Raw genomic sequence first — 21934 nt, 5'->3', positions numbered from 1 at the left:
TATAATTATCTACTCAATATCCATTGTGATGCAAGAAACCAATAGAAATCTAAAGATTCTTTGTATTCATTCAGTGTGTGATATTAGAGAGGCATGCTGGCTTCATTAATAATCAGAGGAAAAAAGCTATCTGTCAATATTCATTATTATATAAATACAGCAGACATTTCATTTCTGGAAGTGAGACAAGATCTTGTGCAGTTGAAGACAAGTTTTCCATAAATAAATTTAATTTCTAAAGTAATTAAATATTTCACAAATCATGGGCTGAAAGCATCCCTTCACCCTGTCACTAAAAAGTGTCTATCCATTTCTCAAGTATAGTCACTCTATTTGATGCCCTTCATTTGCCTCCCATTTCCTCCTCCAACGAGACCAGTGACCTGGTCCGCCTGCATCATAGATGGCCGCTGCAGTTGCATAGGGATCAGTGGGAAGTGTGAACCATGCCTCCACAGCACAGGTAGAGACGGTGTGGTTCAGATTAACCACTGCACTTTCTATGCCACTATATGGGCAGATTGGATTCTGGGGGACCAGAATGATAGTCTCAGTGGAGGGGACAGCAGGAGGCAACAGATCACAATAGATAGGGTACCAGAGTGGAGGATTGCTTTAATTAAGTGCATCTACAAATCATTTTTCTTATCACTAGTATAATACCGTTTTTGTGTCACATTTTATGTATGATACTGAATACAATATTGACATTAAAAAATATTGCATTATTACTGGAAATTACTCCAGAGAAGGAAAGCACACAAAAAACATTTCCAAATCCTATAAAAGCAAAATTCTGGCAAGTGCATGTGCATTAATTACCTCTAAAAGTATTTCTTGCATGACTTTTCTCTAATGTCTTTTAGCAGAACCTTCCTTACTGTAGGGATGCCACAGCTTCATCCATTGTATAGGGACCATTTCTCAGTACTTCAGCTTAGTAATCATTGAAGTGAATGTGATCTGAGATTCAGGACCCAAGATCGGCCACTATAAATATTAATATCTAAGACCTACAAACTCCTTTAGGTTACCTACATATACCTTATATCTACATGGCTAAATTAGATGCTTTAAAGATAAAAAAAAAAGGCTAATAAATGTAAATATATAGTACTGTTCCAAAATAAGAAGAATGCTTTCATAAAACAAAGAGAAATCTTCTAGAAACACTTGCAGTTGTGGAAGACAGCTTCGTGTCATAGAACATACAAATGGCAAGACTGAGCACAGCAACAAGACACGTGGCAGTTATACTACATCAACAAGGTCTCTCCAAGGCAAAGATTTCAAAGCAGTACGCGGGATTTCAAGATGTGCTGGTCAAGCTTTTTTTGAAGAAGCACCATGCAATGGGTGATATTGAGGACCGTAGATGCAGTGGTTGGCCAAGGAAACTTGCGCAGCAGATGAAAGACACATAACACTTAGTATCTTCTGTAACTGTAATATGTTCAGCAGTGCCATCAGCTCAGAACTGGCAGCAACCAGTGTGACCCAGCCACACCCATTTAATGGCCAGCAATGGTCTTCATGGAAGAATTGCAGCCAAAAAGCAAACCTCTGAGATGAAAACAAGGCCAAGCAACTGAACTAGGTATGAAAATATAGGAACTAAAGTGCATTAAAATGTCAACAGGTGCTCTGGACTCATGAGTAAATGTGAAATATTTGTGTGCAACAGTAGGCAGTTTGTTTGCTGAAGGGCTGGAGATCGGTACAATAATGAATGTCTGCAAGCAACCAGTAAAGCATAGTGGAGGTTATTTGCAAGTTTGAGGCTGCATTTCAGCAAAATGAGTTGGGGGATCTGGTCAGGATTAATGTCCTCAATGGTAGAAGATGCTTATCTATCATGTAATACCAGCAAGGCATCTGATTGGCTCCAAATTTATTCTGCAGCAGAAAAACATTCCTACATATGCAGCCAATGTTATAAATATTATCTTCAGTGTAAAGAAGGTAAAGGTATCCTGGAAGTGACAATATGATTCTCACTGAGCAATGATCTCAACATTGAGTCTGTATAAGATTACCTTTTCTGCATTTTACAATTGTTTTACACGTGTTTCTTTTCCAGTTGCTTCATATGTGTTCCTTTGTCACTTTGCTGCTTTTACTATGTATCTACAATGTGCACATCCCAATTACAATTACACAATGCATAACCCAATTACAAACAAAGAAAACAATTCGAAAACATATTTGTCTCTCTCTCTTCATAGCACTGGAAAACAACGCACACACACACCACCAAGCTAAAGCTATGACTGGCAATAATGAGACACTGCCAACCAGCTAAATATCCAGGTAATCACCTACAACGGGAGACACCTGGAAGAAATCCAGCACGCCCCTGCTCTGATTGGCGGCTGGTCTGTCACAATATTGACAGATCAGCTTGCCCCTGCCCCAGATTGGATGACTGAGCTGTCACTCACAATACTGACAGCTCAGTATGACCCTGATTCTATAGATCCAGGACACAGTGAGTGGTGGAATCATGGCATGTATATAAACATATACACACACACATATATATATATATATATATATATATATATATATATATATATACACACACATATATAGTCAATTTTTTCATGTTACACTCGAAATTTAAATGTATTTTATTTAGATTTTATGCGATATAGCAACACAATGTAGCAAGCATTTGTGATGTGTAAAGGAAATGATACATGGCTTTCTAAATATTTTAAAAATAAAAGAAGGAAAATTGTGACGTGCATTTGAATTCAGCCCCCTGAGTCAAAACTTTGTAGGACCACCTTTCGCTACAATTACTGTTGCAAGTCTTTTGGGGTATGTCTCTACCAACTTTTCACATCCAAAGGCTACAATTTTTGCCCATTTATCCTTGCAAACTAGCTCTAGCTCAGTGAGATTGGATGGGGAGCGTCTGTTAACAGCAACTTTTAAGTCTTGCCACAGATTCTCAGTGGGTTTTAGGTCTGGACTAGTGATGAGTGAGTATATTCAGCGTACTCGGTGATATGTTTGAATCACTCCCGTGTGCATGATTTGCCACTGTTTGACAGCTTTAATACATGTGAGGAATGCTTAAGAAACAACCATTCCTCATATGTATTAAAGCTGTCAAACAGTCGCAAATCATGCACACGGGAGTGATTCAAACATATCACTGAGTACGCTGAAGATACTCGGTACTCACCCGAGCATACTCATTGAAAGGGTTAACCGAACATACTTGCTCATCGCTAGTCTGGACTTTGGCTGGGCTATTCAAACACAGGACTATGCTTTGATCTAAACTATTCCATTGAAGCTCTGACAGTAAGTATACGGTCATTGTAATGTTGGAAGGTGAACTTAATCTGCAATTTCAAGTCTTTTGCAGCCTCTAACAGGTTTTCCTCTGGGATTTCCCTGGATATTGCTCTATCCATTTTCCTTTTAACTCTGACCAGCTTCCCTGTCCCTGCTGATGCTCACAGCATGATGCGGCCACCACCATGTTTGATTGTGGGTATGGTATATATATATATATATATATATATATATATATATATATGCATATACATTTATATGTGCACACACACTCGCACACATATACACACACGTATATATGTACCGCATATGTATTTTCTATACATATATCGTAAAAAAAATTAGAACTGAGCTCTAAAAAATGATTCTCAGGACTATGGTCAGACATCCACATAAATACTGTGTAACAGCCAGGTCCTTCAAACTTCCTTAGGCAGCATGTTGATGCTGGTATCCTGGCTATCTCTTATATTTACAGGAACATGGGGTCCTTGCAAATGCCAGAGGCACCCAGGATTCCGGCATTCGATTTATTCTGAATTACTTTAAAAATAGATTTACTCTGGTTATATTCTTTCTAGCCTTGAGTTATAAAGCCATTCAATTATCACTGTATTTAAAGACTACTACTGGGACCAGTGAAATGTCACCAATACTTGTCATATCTGTCACCAATACTTGTCATATTTGTTAAAAGTAGAAGACATCGGAACAGACGTATTTACATTGAAAAGTTTATGAACTGTAACAAAAATCCCAGTTGACAGGCACATATATAAACACTGGCGTAGATGATATCAAGAAAATGTCTCAATTTGTGCAAATTAAGTGCATTAAATCCCTTGTTCCATTGTGTGACTACTTTGCAGTGTATCCCTATGGTATTTTGGTGAGGCAAGCTTTGTCTAGATTTAGAAAGGACAAGGCTACTATTTTGCATGTGTTTCCATTCATTAGGAATGACTCAGTCTCTCCTCAGGGTGACACAGTGGAGCTTTGTTTTCCCTCCTGAGCTCCAATTATCAGAAAATGAAGACAGTGTCGCAGATATTCTTTTAAGTAAAATCTGCTTGTTTTAGGACCAATGCCGCAAGCTGCCACCTAAGTTCAATGAATCGTGTAAACACTGTGGAATGTGTAATATAGAATGTGGGCTCAGTGCTAAACAATTATGCTGCTCAACTAGCATCGTTGTGTTTGCTTTATTCTTGATCCCCTTTATTGCTGTCACCCTCAGGAAACACTTCAATCATTAGGATTCCGAGGAGTATGGCACCAGTCTAACAGCTTCAGAATTATTTCTCTGTTGTAGAAAGCAACTCCTCTACAATAATGTATGAATGGCAAGTACGGTTTCCACTGGTACCATACTGTGCATTTAAAGAGACAGCACTTCACAGCACTGAAGAGCTGCTGAATCATTTGTGACGCGCCCCCTGGGTTAGTGCTGTTAGGGAATACCCGGAGCCGGATCAGATGGGGGTTGTAGTCTCCGAGTGGCTGTGACCCGGTCCGTGCCCAGGGTGTCAAGCTCAGTGTGTGGCAGTCCTACAGATGTTATTAGAGTTCTTTGTGTCGACTACGCCACCCGTTGATTTGCGGTCAAAAGGCCGCCGCTGCAGCAGGGTCCGCTGATGCTGTTGGTATGTGTGCAGCTTTGGTAGTATAACCCCCAACGGGAGGGGTATAGCCTCAGGGGGTCAGCCGTGGAGGATGGTGGTTGTGAAGGTGCAGCAAGGAGACTCAGAGACATAAAATGCAGTTCCAGGGTTTTACTTACTGGTGTTGCTCGGGTCACTGTGTACAGCAGTGACCACCCAAGCCGTGCTGCGTCCACCAGGTCCTGGACTCGGTCAACTCCCAGGCAACTCCGGAGTGTGGTCCTGAGCTCCTTTCTGTCTCTCCCTTCTTCTGGCCGTTCCCACCAGGGATCCACCTAAGTCCGGCTCCCTCGGGCCTCTTGTTGGTCAAGCCTCCTCTGGGCTCCCTGACCCTATTCTTGGTCTGCCTTCCGGGTGGATTTAGTGGGTGATCGTGGCAGATCCTGCCCACGACCTCCGGTTCCTGGCTAAGGTGTGCTGTAGCCTCTGCCAGCTTGGGATCCGGTACCCTGTTGCCGACCCTTCACCCTATTAGCTCTCTTATGGGCTCTTGGGGTCCCCTCTGCGCCTCTGGGTCTCTCTCTCTTCTCCTCTGCTCTGCTTCTCAGGCTCTCAGACAGACTGTCTGACTGACTGACTGTGGCTGACTGACTGACGTCTCACAGACTGACTGACGTCTCACAGACTGACCCTGATCTAAGATGGTGCCCACCTTATATACTCCCTCTATGTGTGAGCTCAGGTGTCCAGCACCCAATGAGCTCCTAGCTTTACCCAGGCTGCTCCCCCTATCTGCCCCTACACTACTGGGATGTTCCACCCCCCTCCCACTCCAGCCAGGAACAGACACTGTCGTACCTGCACATTTCTCTAGTGGGAGTACCATCGGTCTGTTCCCCGGAAATGGGATGTGTGTAGTGCATGCAGCCTACTAGCTCAGTTCCACACTCCATCCTTACCTGGGAGTGGAATACCACACCTCTGGGTTGAGGTGCAATACCCCTGTAGCAGCCGAATCCTCAGGGTGCTACATTCCCCCCTGGTAAATCACAGCACGTCCCCGGGCTGTAAGATAACAAAACATCCAAAACATACAATTATTTTTCATAAACATAAACATAGAAAACATCATATAGATATCATCAGTAGTGTTGAGCCACCCCCGTAGTGTTCGGGTTCGGTTCGGTTCGTCGAACACCGGGATGTTCGAGGAACTGTTCGTCGAACTGTTCGTCGAACACCTTAGAACACCGTCGAACACCGTTAAAACCAATGGCAGGCAAACAAAAACACATAGAAACACATAGAAAACACCTGCAAAGGTGTCCAAAAGCTGACAAACTGCTCAGAAGACACTCTCTTTAAAAAAGCCGGCCGGCAATTCAGCAGCGGCATACACCGGTACCCGACAATTTAGACAAGAAGGAATAGAGCATCACACATAGATTAGATAGATAGAAACATGTCAGTCACACATATAAGAAGCACAGTGACAGTGTTGGTTACTGCACTTGTCATTTAGTGTAAAGGATTTATTAAAAAAAATATTAGTGTTTTCATGCACCGTCTCTTTAAAAAAGCCGGCCGGCAATTCAGCATCTGTACCCGACAATTTAGAACAGAAAGAATAGAGCATCACACATAGATTAGATAGATAGAAACATGTCAGTCACATATATAATAAGTACAGTGATAGTGTTGCTTACTGTACTTGTCATTTAGTGTAAAGGATTTATTTAAAAAAATAATAGTGTTTTCATGCACTGTCTCTTTAAAAAAGCCGGCCGGCAATTCAGCAGCGGTACCCGACAATTTAGAACAGAAAGATAGAGCATCACACATAGATTAGATAGATAGAAACATGTCAGTCACATATATATGAAGTACAGTGATAGTGTTGGTTACTGTACTTGTCATTTAGTATTAAAATAAAGGAATTATTATTAAAAAAATTGGCGTGGGGTTCCCCTTAATTTTAGGCTCTAGCGGAGGTTAAGCAGACAGCTGGGGCAGATGTTTGAAGCCTGGGAAGGGGGTAATACCCACGGAGCTTCCCAGGCTACTAATATCAGCCCCCAGCTGAATACATAGCCTTTACTAGCTATTAAAATGGGGGACCCCCCCAAAAAAATGACGTGGGGTCCCCCCTAATTTAATAGCTAGCAAAGGCTAGGCAGACAGCTGGGGGCTGATATTAATAGCCCAGGAAGGGAGCCATGAATATTGGCCCCCTCCCAGGCTAGAAACACCAGCCGTCAGCCGCCCCAGAAATGGCGCATTCATAGGATGCGCCAATTCTGGCACTTAGCCTCGCTCTTCCACGCTGCCCTGGTGCGGTGGCAGGGGGTAATAGGGCTGGGGTTGATGTCAGCTTATAATGCCAGCTGACATCAAGCCCAGGTTAGTAATGGAGAGGCGTCTATAAGACACCCCCATTACTAACCCCATAGTCAAAGTTAAAAAAAACACAAACACCCAGAATAAAGTCCTTTAATTGAAATAAAGACACAATCCTTTATTGTTCTAAATTAAACCATACTTACCGTCACGCCCATTCCAGCTGAAGCCAACGATCTCCTGCAATAAAAGAAAAATAATAAAGCAACCTCATCCTTACCTTTCCATGGTTCCCACGACAGCTTCAGCTCTGCTACATCGAGATGACAGGCTGGACCGCAGCAGAACGCTGCCATCCAGTCTGTCATCCCGCAGACACTGAGAAGCGCAGGCTTGCTTGCGCTGCTCAGCGTCTCTCTGTGACGACATCCAGATGAGCCGAGTTCATGTCCAATGAACTCGGCTCACCTCATGCACGTCACTGAGAGCGTGGGAAAATTCTCACGCTGAAGCGGTGAGTGCAGGAGAATTCTCCCACGCTGTCAGTGACGTGCATAAGGTGAGCTCATGTCCAATGAACTCAGCTCACCTCCTGCACGTCACTGACAGCGTGGGAGAATTCTCCTGCACTCATCGCTTCAGCGTGAGAATTCTCCCACGCTGAAGCGCTGAGTGCAGGAGAATTTTCCCACGCTGTCAGTGACGTGCAGGAGGTGAGCTGAGTTCATTGGACATGAGCTCACCTCATGCACATCACTGACAGCGTGGGAGAATTCTCCTGCACTCAGCACTTCAGCGTGAGAATTTTCCCACGCTGTCAGTGACGTGCATGAGGTGAGCCGAGTTCATTGGACATGACCTCGGCTCATCTGGATGCCGTCACAGCGAGACAGTGAGGAGCGCAAGCATGCCTGCGCTTCTCAGTGTCTGCGGGATGACAGACTGGATGGCAGCGTTCTGCTGCGGTCCAGCCTGTCATCTCGATGTAGCAGAGCTGAAGCTGTCGTGGGAACCATGGAAAGGTAAGGATGAGGTTGGTTTATTATTTTTCTTTTATTGCAGGAGATCGTTGGCTTCAGCTGGAATGGGTGTGATGGTAAGTATGGTTTAATTTAGAACAATAAAGAATTGTGTCTTTATTTCAATTAAAGGACTTTATTCTGGGTGTTGTGTTTTTTTTAAATACTTTACTAGAAATTCATGGCGGTCATGTCTAATACTGGCGTGACCCCATGAATTTTGGGCTTGGGGCCAGCTGATAATACCAAGCTGGCCCTAACTCCTTTATTACCCAGTGAGCCACCGCACCAGGGCCCTGGATGAGTTGGGTACAGCGCCAGAAGATGGCGCTTCTATGAACGCGCCATTTTCCGGGGTGGCTGCGGACTGCAATTTGTAGCGGGGGGGGGCCCAGAAAGCTTGGGCCTCCCTGCGCTGCAGATTCCAGCCCCCAGCTGCCTAGTTGTACCTGGCTGGACACAAAAATAGGGCGAAGCCCCACGTACTTTTTTTTTAATTATTTCATGAAATTCATGAAATAATTAAGAAAAAAAGGCCTTCCCTATATTGTTGTGTCCAGCCAGGTACAAATAGGCAGCTGGTGGTTGGGGGCAGCCCGTTCCTGCCTGCTGTACCTGGCTGGACACAAATATAGTGCGAAGCCCCACTTCAATTTTTTTTAATTATTTCATGAAATTCATGAAATAATTAAGAAAAAAAGGGCTTCCCTATATTGTTGTGTCCGGCCAGGTACAAATAGGCAGCTGGTGGATGGGGGCAGCCCGTTCCTGCCTGCTGTACCTGGCTGGACACAAATATAGTGCGAAGCCCCACTTCAATTTTTTTTAATTATTTCATGAAATTCATGAAATAATTAAGAAAAAAGGGCTTCCCTATATTGTTGTGTCCGGCCAGGTACAAATAGGCAGCTGGTGGATGGGGGCAGCCCATTCCTGCCTGCTGTACCTGGCTGGACACAAATATAGTGCGAAGCCCCACTTCAATTTTTTTAAATTATTTCAGGAAATTCATGAAATAATTTAAAAAAAATTGACGTGGGGCTTCGCACTATATTTGTGTCCAGCCAGGTACAGCAGGCAGGAACGGGCTGCCCCCAACCACCAGCTGCCTATTTGTACCTGGCCGGACACAACAATATAGGGAAGCCCTTTTTTTCTTAATTATTTCATGAAATAATTTAAAGAAAATTGACGTGGGGCTTCGCCCTGTTTTTGTGTCCAGCCAGGTACAACTAGGCAGCTGAGGGCTGGAATCCGCAGCGCAGGGAGGCCCAAGCTTTCTGGGCCACCCCCGCTGCAAATTGCAGTCCGCAGCCACCCCAGAAAATGGCGCGTTCATAGAAGCGCCATCTTCTGGCGCTGTACCCAACTCATCCAGGGCCCTGATGCGGTGGCTCACTGGGTAATAAAGGGGTTAGGGCCAGCTTGGCATTATCAGCTGGCCCTAAGCCCGAAATTCATGGGGTCACGCCAATATTAGACATGACCACCATGAATTTCTAGTAAAGTATTTAAAAAAAACACAACACCCAGAAAAAAGTCCTTTAATTGAAATAAACACACAATTCTTTATTGTTCTAAATTAAACCATACTTACCATCACGCCCATTCCAGCTGAAGCCAACGATCTCCTGAAATAAAAGAAAAATAATAAAGCAACATCATCCTTACCTTTCCATGGTTCCCATGACAGCTTCAGCTCTGCTACATCGAGATGACAGGCTGGACCGCAGCAGAACGCTGCCATCCAGTCTGTCATCCCGCAGACACTGAGAAGCGCAGGCTTGCTTGCGCTCCACAGTGTCTCTCTGTGAGGGCATCCAGATGAGCCGAGTTAATGTCCAATGAACTCGGCTCACCTCATGCACGTCACTGACAGCGTGGGAAAATTCTCCTGCACTCAGCGCTTCAGCGTGGGAGAATTCTCACACTGAAGCGCTGAGTGCAGGAGAGTTCTCCCACGCTGTCAGTGACGTGCAGGAGGTGAGCTGAGTTCATTGGACATGAGCTCACCTTATGCACGTCACTGAAAGCGTGGGAAAATTCTCCTGCACTCAGCGCTTCAGCGTGGGAGAATTCTCACGCTGAAGCGCTGAGTGCAGGAGAATTCTCCCACGCTGTCAGTGACGTGCAGGAGGTGAGCTGAGTTCATTGGACATGAGCTCACCTTATGCACGTCACTGACAGCGTGGGAGAATTCTCCTGCACTCACCGCTTCAGCGTGAGAATTTTCCCACGCTGTCAGTGACGTGCATGAGGTGAGCCGAGTTCATTGGACATGAACTCGGCTCATCTGGATGTCGTCACAGAGAGACGCTGAGCAGCGCAAGCAAGCCTGCGCTTCTCAGTGTCTGCGGGATGAGAGGCTGGATGGCAGCGTTCTGCTGCGGTCCAGCCTGTCATCTCGATGTAGCAGAGCTGAAGCTGTCGTGGGAACCATGGAAAGGTAAGGATGAGGTTGCTTTATTATTTTTCTTTTATTGCAGGAGATCGTTGGCTTCAGCTGGAATGGGCGTGACGGTAAGTATGGTTTAATTTAGAACAATAAAGGATTGTGTCTTTATTTCAATTAAAGGACTTTATTCTGGGTGTTTGTGTTTTTTTTAACTTTGACTATGGGGTTAGTAATGGGGGTGTCTTATAGACGCCTCTCCATTACTAACCTGGGCTTGATGTCAGCTGGCATTATAAGCTGACATCAACCCCAACCCTATTACCCCCTGCCACCGCACCAGGGCAGCGTGGAAGAGCGAGGCTAAGTGCCAGAATTGGCGCATCCTATGAATGCGCCATTTCTGGGGCGGCTGACGGCTGGTGTTTCTAGCCTGGGAGGGGGCCAATATTCATGGCTCCCTTCCTGGGCTATTAATATCAGCCCCCAGCTGTCTGCCTAGCCTTTGCTAGCTATTAAATTAGGGGGGACCCCACGTCATTTTTTTGGGGGGGTCCCCCATTTTAATAGCTAGTAAAGGCTATGTATTCAGCTGGGGGCTGATATTAGTAGCCTGGGAAGCTCCGTGGGTATTACCCCCTTCCCAGGCTTCAAACATCTGCCCCAGCCGTCTGCTTAACCTCCGCTAGAGCCTAAAATTAAGGGGAACCCCACGCCAATTTTTTTAATAATAAATCCTTTATTTTAATACTAAATGACAAGTACAGTAACCAACACTATCACTGTACTTCATATATATGTGACTGACATGTTTCTATCTATCTAATCTATGTGTGAAGCTCTATTCTGTCTGTTATAAATTGTCGGGTACCGCTGCTGAATTGCTGGCCGGCTTTTTTAAAGAGACGGTGCATGAAAACACTATTATTTTTTTTGATAAATCCTTTACGCTAAATGACAAGTACAGTAAGCAACACTGTCACTGTACTTCGTATATATGTGGCTGACATGTTTATATCTATCTAATCTATGTGTGAAGCTCTATTCTTTCGGTTCTAAATTGTCGGGTACAGGTGTATGCCGCTGCTGAATTGCCGGCTTTTCATGTTTCACTGTTGGCACTGTTCCCATCGATTTGGGCAATCACTGTAATGCCACAACCACCATGGCTGTGGCATTACAGTGAGTGGCAGACAATCCCTGCATGATTGGTGCTCTAAATAGCGCCAGACATGCAGGACACGCTTTTGGTGCACGAACAGTTATCGAACATAACCTCGAACAGCCGAATATTTTGCAAATCGTTCGGGTTCGTCGAACAACTCGAACACCGCCCAAAACAGCTCGAATTTGAGATTGGCGAACAGTTCTAGTTGAACACCGCTCATCTCTAATCATCAGCAATAAACTTTTCATATATAACATTCTTGTTTCTGGTTCCTCCGGTCACGGTGCAACTTGTGACCGGGTAAAGTGTGACAGTCTCTCTTGGAATAAAACAGTTTCCTATAAAACCGGTAGGGGGCGCTTTAGGAAGCGCAACTATATACAAGGGGATATGGCCGCTCTCAGTCCTCGGCCAGGTATTAGGAACTAGGGACACACGGGCATCAGTTCAATTGACTGGTCCCAACGGGGACTATATTTTAACTAGAACAGTTCTTATACCCTGACGGGTAACTATGTACAGTCTCTCTCTACCGTACTTCAACGACGGCGTCCTCCTGCTCCTTCTTTAGATTCTTCAGACCCGTCCGGGTCCTCTTGCTCCTCCTCACACCGCAGCTCCTCCTCCGTCAGGCAATGCACATGGAGGGCGTAGGGTCCTTTGGCACACTTGTGCCGGGTGAAGGTGACCTCGTCCCCTACATACAGGTCACGACCTCTGTGTCCCTCCGGCAGATGGCTTTCTACGTCTCTGCAGGTCACAAAGACGTCGCCGGGGGTATGATGGTCTCTAATGAAGCCCCACCCATGCTGCATGTTGAATTTTATCACAGTCCCGGTGGCACGGGGACCATGAGCTGCACGGGGTTTCCTCCTGGTCCGGCTCTTCTGCTCCGCGCTCCTTATCTGCATTTGCTGTTCCCGGACCCGCCTCTCTCTCCGCTCCCTCTCGAAGACCTCGAGCTGCTGCCGGCAGCACTCTGCACGCTCCGCTGCGGCCGCCCGAGTCTCCTGAGTGAACCCCATGAGGTCTTCTCCAGTGGGGTCCCACTCGAACTGTGCCTCCTCCAGCGGGGGCGAGGTCCTCCTTGCGGGCTTCGGAACCGGAATCAGGGGTTCATCTAGGGGTCTCTCTTTCCGGAGTCGGGGATGGTGAAACTCCGGTGGCCATATGAAGGGCTGCCCATCCGGGCACGTATGCTGGGCGAACAGGTCCTCACCCAGGTGCGGTACTTTAGGTGCTATGGGCGCTGTGGTGGTAGCGGCGCCCGGGTTGACCAGGCCTTGCGACCAGGCTTGGGGCACGCTAAAGGAAAAGGGCACCGTAAGAATGGCGGCGCCCTGGGTTACTCGGCCCTGCGACCAGGCCGGTGGCTCCGCGGAGGTAGGGGGCGCTGTTGGAATTGCGGCGCCCGGGTGTACTAGGCCTTGCGACCAGGCCGGTGGTATTTCCTGCTTGGCCACGCTCGAGGTCGAGGCGTGTGACGTCACAGGGGTCGCGGCCGCGGTTTCCGGTTGAGGCCTAGTCGGCGGCGGTGACGATGCAGCGACGGGCACGGCAGGGGGAATTTCGGGCTCTGCGACGGGGAGCTGGGGCAGGCACGCGGTTTCCCGGCTCGGGGTATAGACGTCCCCTTTACCTGCCTCCGTCCGTTCAGCTCCCTTCTCGGCGCCGTCTCCTGCCTTCATTCCTCCTGCGCCATCCTCAGAGGCGGTCTGTCTCCTCGTCTCAGGTGGCGTGCTCCGCTGACGGGTGCCGGTCTGCTGGGCCATCTCTCGGCTCCACTCCGCCAACGTCTCTCGCTGCACCCGGGCCATCCTCCGTGCGAGGCCCTCCAGCGCGGTCTGTGCACACTCCCGGTCTCGGGGGAGCTGTGCTAGGATCTCCAGCAGGCCTTCTGGAGTGGCGACCTGCAACAGGCTCCTGACCACTGGGTCGGTGCTGCCTGACTCTCCCTCCATCTCCGGGTAGGCTCTCTCTGGACTCTCTTCCAGACGTCTTGTCTCCGGGTGCGCTCTCTCCAAACTGCTCCAGGCGACACCCATCTTTGTTCTCTTGTTCTGTCTCCGCCCACATTGAGGGTGGTCCCGGGGCAACTTTGTGATTGTCAGTTCCAGGGGCAGTTCTCTTACGCTGATGGACACTTCCAGCATCACAGTCTCTGTTGGTGGGCGCGGTTTCCGCTTTTGGCGCCATTCTTCGACCTGGCCCACGATGGGAGGTGGCCTTTTGCCACCCTCTGGCACGCCCATAATGGCGTCCGCTCTTCCAAGGCGGGAAATCTTTGGAAATGGCGGGAATCGTCTCCCAGTGGCGGGAAAAAGCTGCAAATGGCGGACAACCGGCGGGAAACGACCTGTGATGGGGTCCGTTGGCGGGGACCCTCCGGAACCGGCGGGAGACTTCTTTTTGAGGTAACGGTGAACTTTTCTTCAGGCACGCAGTACCCGGTTGTTGCGGGCACGTTATCCTGCCGACTACGCCAAAGTTGACGCGCCCCCTGGGTTAGTGCTGTTAGGGAATACCCGGAGCCGGATCAGATGGGGGTTGTAGTCTCCGAGTGGCTGTGACCCGGTCCGTGCCCAGGGTGTCAAGCTCAGTGTGTGGCAGTCCTACAGATGTTATTAGAGTTCTTTGTGTCGACTACGCCACCCGTTGATTTGCGGTCAAAAGGCCGCCGCTGCAGCAGGGTCCGCTGAGGCTGTTGGTATGTGTGCAGCTTTGGTAGTATAACCCCCAACGGGAGGGGTATAGCCTCAGGGGGTCAGCCGTGGAGGATGGTGGTTGTGAAGGTGCAGCAAGGAGACTCAGAGATATAAAATGCAGTTCCAGGGTTTTACTTACTGGTGTTGCTCGGGTCACTGTGTACAGCAGTGACCACCCAAGCCGTGCTGCGTCCACCAGGTCCTGGACTCGGTCAACTCCCAGGCAACTCCGGAGTGTGGTCCTGAGCTCCTTTCTGTCTCTCCCTTCTTCTGGCCGTTCCCACCAGGGATCCACCTAAGTCCGGCTCCCTCGGGCCTCTTGTTGGTCAAGCCTCCTCTGGGCTCCCTGACCCTATTCTTGGTCTGCCTTCCGGGTGGATTTAGTGGGTGATCGTGGCAGATCCTGCCCACGACCTCCGGTTCCTGGCTAAGGTGTGCTGTAGCCTCTGCCAGCTTGGGATCCGGTACCCTGTTGCCGACCCTTCACCCTATTAGCTCTCTTATGGGCTCTTGGGGTCCCCTCTGCGCCTCTGGGTCTCTCTCTCTTCTCCTCTGCTCTGCTTCTCAGGCTCTCAGACAGACTGTCTGACTGACTGACTGTGGCTGACTGACTGACGTCTCACAGACTGACTGACGTCTCACAGACTGACCCTGATCTAAGATGGTGCCCACCTTATATACTCCCTCTATGTGTGAGCTCAGGTGTCCAGCACCCAATGAGCTCCTAGCTTTACCCAGGCTGCTCCCCCTATCTGCCCCTACACTACTGGGATGTTCCACCCCCCTCCCACTCCAGCCAGGAACAGACACTGTCGTACCTGCACATTTCTCTAGTGGGAGTACCATCGGTCTGTTCCCCGGAAATGGGATGTGTGTAGTGCATGCAGCCTACTAGCTCAGTTCCACACTCCATCCTTACCCGGGAGTGGAATACCACACCTCTGGGTTGAGGTGCAATACCCCTGTAGCAGCCGAATCCTCAGGGTGCTACATTTGCAATAAATCAAAATGCAAAGAACATGATCTGTTAGTCTAACATGTTAACTTGCTGTGATTCACAGATTCTAATAGTATTACAGTTTCAGCATAATAGTAATAATTCATTGTATAATGAAATCAAAAAAGGTTTTATAATATATAGTTTGTATAATTTCCGTAGAGTTTACACAATCTTTGCTTCTGCTTGCTATCATTCAAAAGTCACCTTGATTATTTTTTCTTATTTTGTTTCAGTAGATAAAAGTCTGGTATTGTGATTGCACACAGGAGCCTGTACCATTAGTAGACAGACCTCTGACACAGATGTGTCTATCCTTGGGCAGGTCTTTTCTTGCTGATCTGGCCTAGAGCACCAGGAAAAGACCCTGCCTAAAGTCTCGTCCCAGAGCATGGGCATATAATTAACTCAAAACTGCAAACACTGATTACACAAGAACCACAAAACAGATTTCTTCACCTCAGGTATCATATTAATCAGTGCAGCAGCCCCAACACGACAATGCCTGTAGTTTACTTAGCAAAATCCCGCTGACAGGTTCGCTTTAAAGGGGTAGTCTGAAACTAATATTGATTTTAATCCAAAATGTCTCTCTATTTATTTTAATTATATAATAGTTTTTCTAATATGGTATAATTAAAAGTCCCTACACTTCACTCTCAAATCTAGCTGCTTTTTTTTTTTTTTTACCTATTTCCACTTTGATGACGCTTTATTTGAGAATCCCAGTGCATGCTGAGATACTCAAACTGGACATCATCAGAGAGCAGAGGCTGCGGTCACTGCCATGGCCTCTGTCCCCACCCTGAAAAGAAACATCATCAGTGACGTCTGTTTCAGGAGTAATCTAGTCCCGGTTGTACTAATTGGTTGTCAATTCCAACATATGCTCCCTTATTACTGTGCAATATTCTTCTCACTGCACAGTGACATTGCGCTCTCTCGCCAGCTCTAATTACAAGTGTGTTAGTGCGCATTGTAAGGCGGTGACTCGGGGAGCAGAGACCAGCCCCACCCCTGAAACAGACATCACTTTTGGGCTACGGTAACATGGAGCTGTGACTGGCTGGATCCCTCACAGTCAGAGCTATGGTAACAAGATGGCAGAGAGGGACAAGAAAGGCATCAAAGACAGTAGAAGCCAGTAAGTTATTTACATAACATTATTTGATACCTATTCAGAGGTAAAATGGAAAAAATAAGAATCCCAAAATCTCTGTACACATCTGCATCTGAGATGCAAAATTGTAGTAGACTTTATAATCCATTCAGTGACTGAATGATGATAACTCACAGGTCAATAGGAATTCATAAACATAATCGACATTTAGTAATCTCAATGCTGTCATTAATATGCACTGGCGTCTTTACAGCAGTCTGACATTAATGATAATAAACCAGTACCAAACTTACGTTTTCACATAAGGATCAGAGTAACCATTTGCATCCATTGCTGCTAGATGTGCACATCTTATAATTCCTACCAGAAGCCCTGACTTTTGGGAGCTGTACTTTAAGGATATAAGGATTCGCCCACGTTCCTCCAAAGATTTATCTTCCGTTTTATCTATCTGTGGGAGGAAACACAAAATGTTAATGACAGTAGAAATGAGTTCATGCACAGTTGCCACAATACAGAACACAACATCCAGGGAGAGATTTCCTTGTATCTACCAAGATTACTAAAGGTCCTGACATGCATTTAGCAGGCGGCTGATTTGTGCAGTTTCACGTTATTACTGCTCTGCTTTTCTTTGATGTTTTGAACAAAATAATAATTAGTGTAGATTACTGTAAGTTAGAGGAAGATTGCATCAACAGAAATTAGTTTAATTGATTCAGACCATTGTATCTAATGCACACAGAGCAATAAAAACAGGAACCATGCACAAAATGATGGCAAAATACCACATAATAAATTAGCAGTACTGCAAAACAACAGAAGTAATACAAAACATAAAAAATGATATCTTTATTGGCTCATCGTAAAAAATACAATTACAAACTTTTTGAGCACAAAGGCCCCTTTGTTTGTCAGTTGTAGAGATTACTGGGAGAACAGAACAACATTTGTAGGAGAGATGGTGCATCACGTAGTCATTAAAAGTAGCCGAAGCAATAAAGACTTCTGTAACCAGGGCTGCCCACCAGGAATTTCAGAGCCCCACACTGGCAAAACTTTCAGGCCCCCTTGAGACTCCAACCAGGCTCCACACAAGCTCCGCCTCCACCCCTCAAACCTTCCACAGTCCCGCTCACTCTTGGAAAAACTCCACTTCTGCACCACGTCCTCACCAATCACACAGTTCCCATCAAATACCATATCACATACATAGCCATCAGCTTTTGTTTTGGCCAAAAGATTTTTTAAGCCTGCCACCACGACATGTAGACTTTTTTTTTTATCCAATACTCTTTTTAGGTATATTTTTCTTTATTTTTCTTTAAGGGAATATGTCACATACATTTTTTAAAATGACCAATAATAGCACATACAAGGGACAAATACCATCACACCATGATCAGACCACATATTACCACCACATAGTGACCGAATAATACCACATAAAAGGAATACCTGCACACCATAACCAGACTACATATTACCACCACATATTAACCGAATAATACCACATACAAGGAACAAATACCACCACACCATAACCAGACCACATATTACCACCACATAGTGACCGAATACTACAATACTGATCATTAATAAACAAACACAATACTAAGTGCCATTATACACAGGAGCTCCGTACATAGTATACAGTATATTTCACACAAAGTGTCCAAATTAAGATAATAGTACTTCCGAACAATCAATTATTACCACACAAAATTTTTTTTACCAGGATATATTATGATTACCCAGTAAAACATGAAGTACCAAAAATAATTTAACAATAAGTATTTTATTTAGACATATAAAAATCCAAAATAGAATCATAAAAAGAGAAAGGTACCAAACATGAGGAGGCAGGAGAAACAGCACTGAAATCTTTGGGAAAACTTGAGTAGTCTTATGAATATGCTGTGGATGAAGCACTCATCACAAATAGAAAAAATATATAGTGGTGTTATATATAGCAGCGTGGAGTGTCAGAAGGAGTTAATTCATAATGCCACACATTGGGTCGAATCCACAGGGCAGCAGCGCTGTAGCTTACTAGTGCTCTCGTGCACATGAGTGCATAGACCAGCACTATTCATTCATAGCATGACCAGCACCTGCGGCCGAAGTGATCGAACCAGTGCATATAAATAAATGCATATAAATAAACAAACAAAGATCTCCCGCTGTCACTAACACCTAACACTAAATGGGTACATTCAATACACAGACATATCAAAACAATAAGGTATAAGGTACTTGTTCCATACCAGTGTAAATGCTCCTGCTTCCTGCCCCGACGCGCACGTTTCGCATTAGCTTCTTCGGGAGGCGTGTCACACTAAAAGGTGTGCTCGTTTTTTATATGGCAGCCAGCCAATAAGGGGATAGTGGGCGGAGATAAAGTCAATGCTACTCACAGCGTGGATCCAATGGCGCGTGCGAGGACTGAGGCGGCATCCAGAAAAAGAGTCCCGTGACCGGCGGTCACGTGCTGGATGACGCTCACGCCCCCACCAACCAGTGAAAGCGAGGCGTGATCCGCATTAAAAGACCACGGTATCCAGGACTCGGGGCCGCAACAGACCGCGCATGCGCACTCACCACAAGGAGCGCAAATCATAGATAGGAACGATGAGGAATGATTTGAATGAACGAAATAGGAGCAAGTAAAAGAAAAATAATAAAGTAGATGAAAGGGGGATAATATAAGGCTGAATAGATGTGTAAATAAAAATAAAGGAATATAAAACAATATATGAGAAAAAAAAAAAAAATGAAGAATGAGATAAAAAAATTATAATAATAATGATAAAAATAAAAAATAAGAATTATATGAATTCAAACCAAATGTGGCTTGAATACTAATATCGCAGATGAATGTGCAAATAATTGGCAGATAATGATCAAACTGATAAATTAATAACACAATTAATAATATAAAGTGCCAATACGTGCTAAAAAAGTATAAAAAAGTATAAATAAGTGCTGATGTCATAAAGTGCATATATATGATTATGTATTTGGAAATCTAATACAATGATAGGATAAAGTGACAGTGCATATATTCACATTGAATCAACATTATAAAGGGGCAATGTGTGACTCGCAGTACCTAAACATTATAAAGTGACAATGCGAAATAAATTAATTGCAAAATAGATAATATAAAGTGACGGTGCAAACACAAACTGATAGATAAATACTGGCATTATAATACGCCTATGTATACTAATACACTTAAAAATAAGGTGCAATGACAATATAAAGTGACTGTGCCATAATTGCATCACAAACATTATAAGGTGACAATGCAGGAACGCCAATCAAAAAATATATGATAGATAGTCCAAGAAAAGGTTAAAATAATTTATTCCATCCAGATTCTTCATCATTTCATACACCAACAGTGGTTGGCATCTGTGCATCACGGTCTCATCCCCATCCATATGTACTAAACCCCAGGTACCAAATACTAGAAATAAAAGAATAAAAATTAAAATCAAGACAAACAGCACACATCAAAATATACGGTTTCAAATATCATAAATCTCAAATAACTCATATGGCTCACAGAAAGACCCCAAACCCAAAACTCTCATTTAAGCCTTGAGGGGCCAAAGAACCCAACCGATATATCCATCTACTCTCGGTTTTTGCAAATTTTTTATGTAAATCACCCCCTCTAATGCCCATAGTGACTACATCAATGCCTCTAATTTTTAATAAGACCTTGACGATGAGGCCCTCATCCAAAGATGGATTAATGCGGCCAATACATGTTCCTCAGAATTCATTCAAATTATAATTGACAAAAATGATCAAACAATTAAATCCATCGAGGAAGAGATTGAGGCTCTCCAACGAAAATTACAACAAGAGATGTCAAGTGATACTTTTCAGGAAATCCTAAAAAACTTAGATAAGGACTTTGAAAAATGGGAGAAAAATATTAGTCTGGATAAGCATAAAAAGTATGAACGGGACATTAATGATTTTCAAAGTGGTACTATCTTCAAATGGCAGCTAAGGAAAAATACGAACAAAAGGAATTTACCTAGAAGTATATCCAATCAGTCTCTGGCCTCCCATCTGGGTGACTTTAGTTCTGAAACTGATTCTGAAACGGGTTCTAATCCAAGACATCTTCAAAAGAGGAGACCGAATACGAGAACATATAATAAAAACTCCCGTGAGGATTCCTTGAAGGTAATTAATTTGTCTTCTCATTCCATATCTGAAACCCAAATGTCTGTTCTACAGAAAGGCTTAACGTTCTCTCCCTCGTTTCATCTAGACACATTTATGGCCATAAAGGATATACATCTATTTGCCCGCAAATTAATTTTGAAGAAATTTCACTACAAAACTGATGTTTTTGATATGTTTCCAAGTATGGAAGAACAGGAGGCTTTGGCTACTTTGCAATCTTTAGCTGAAGAAAGTTCTGCAGATGTGAATGCCTTCCCTATACATCTGGTAGGTCAAACTAAAAAATTCCCGGCACTATCTCTTGTACCGGCTGTTGAAGTTTTTACTAAAATAGTATCACGCGATCTTGAAAAACTGGCCCTTGAATCTAGAGGCCAGTCCAATTTGAGTTTCAGAGAAAGAAAAGCTATAGATGAAATGAAGGGTTGGGATGATGTGGTCTTCAAAATGGCTGATAAAGGTGGTAATGTGGTGGTGTGGCCTAACTCAATGTATGAGAAACAAGCCAATAAATTACTTGGCGATCGTAAATGTTATAAAGAATTGACCTTTAATCCCACCACCGCATTTCACTCTGAACTTCTTGGCCTTTTGTCATCAGCCTTTGAGGACCACATTATCCCCAAAAAACTTTTGGATCTGTATAAGAATCGGAACCCTAGATTAGCTACACTATACTTGATTCCTAAGATACACAAAAACACGTTGGATCCTCCAGGGAGACCGATAGTCTCCGGAAATGAAAGTCTCTGTGAGACTATAAGCAAGATTGTGGATTTTTATCTTAAACCACTTGTTTCTGAATTACCTTCATTTGTTAAAGATACTACCATGGTCCTACGTCGCCTTGACAATATACAATTAAATGACAATATGCTGATTGTGACAGCAGATGTAGAGGCCTTATATACCTCTATAAGACACAGTGATGGCCTCATGGCGGTCTCTTGGTTTCTTCAGTCCAGCAATATTGATCATTCTCTAACTAAATTAATTTTGATTTTGCTGGAATTCATATTAACTCATAATGTGTTTACTTTTAACAATAAAACCTATTTACAGTTACAGGGGACCGCC

The 21934-nt window shown here is 44.8% G+C and overlaps 1 protein-coding gene across 1 annotated transcript in view; it reads right to left on the bottom strand.

Moving 5' to 3' along the window:
• DOC2B (double C2 domain beta) overlaps positions 1 to 21934 on the bottom strand; it is a 1368938-nt gene that overhangs the window by 112046 nt on the left and 1234958 nt on the right. Inside the window, exon 6 of the mRNA XM_073665359.1 lies at positions 16942 to 17099. Coding sequence (XP_073521460.1) covers positions 16942 to 17099 — 158 coding nt within the window. The remainder of the gene's footprint in view (positions 1 to 16941; positions 17100 to 21934) is intronic.

The sequence above is a fragment of the Phyllobates terribilis genome, unplaced genomic scaffold (assembly GCF_046119375.1).
Source record: "Phyllobates terribilis strain yellow unplaced genomic scaffold, ASM4611937v1 Scaffold_2__4_contigs__length_985480577, whole genome shotgun sequence".
NCBI classification, from domain to species: domain Eukaryota; kingdom Metazoa; phylum Chordata; class Amphibia; order Anura; family Dendrobatidae; genus Phyllobates; species Phyllobates terribilis.
The sequence above is the reverse complement of the archived record's forward strand: the minus strand, read 5'-3'. Positions and strand labels throughout refer to the sequence as shown.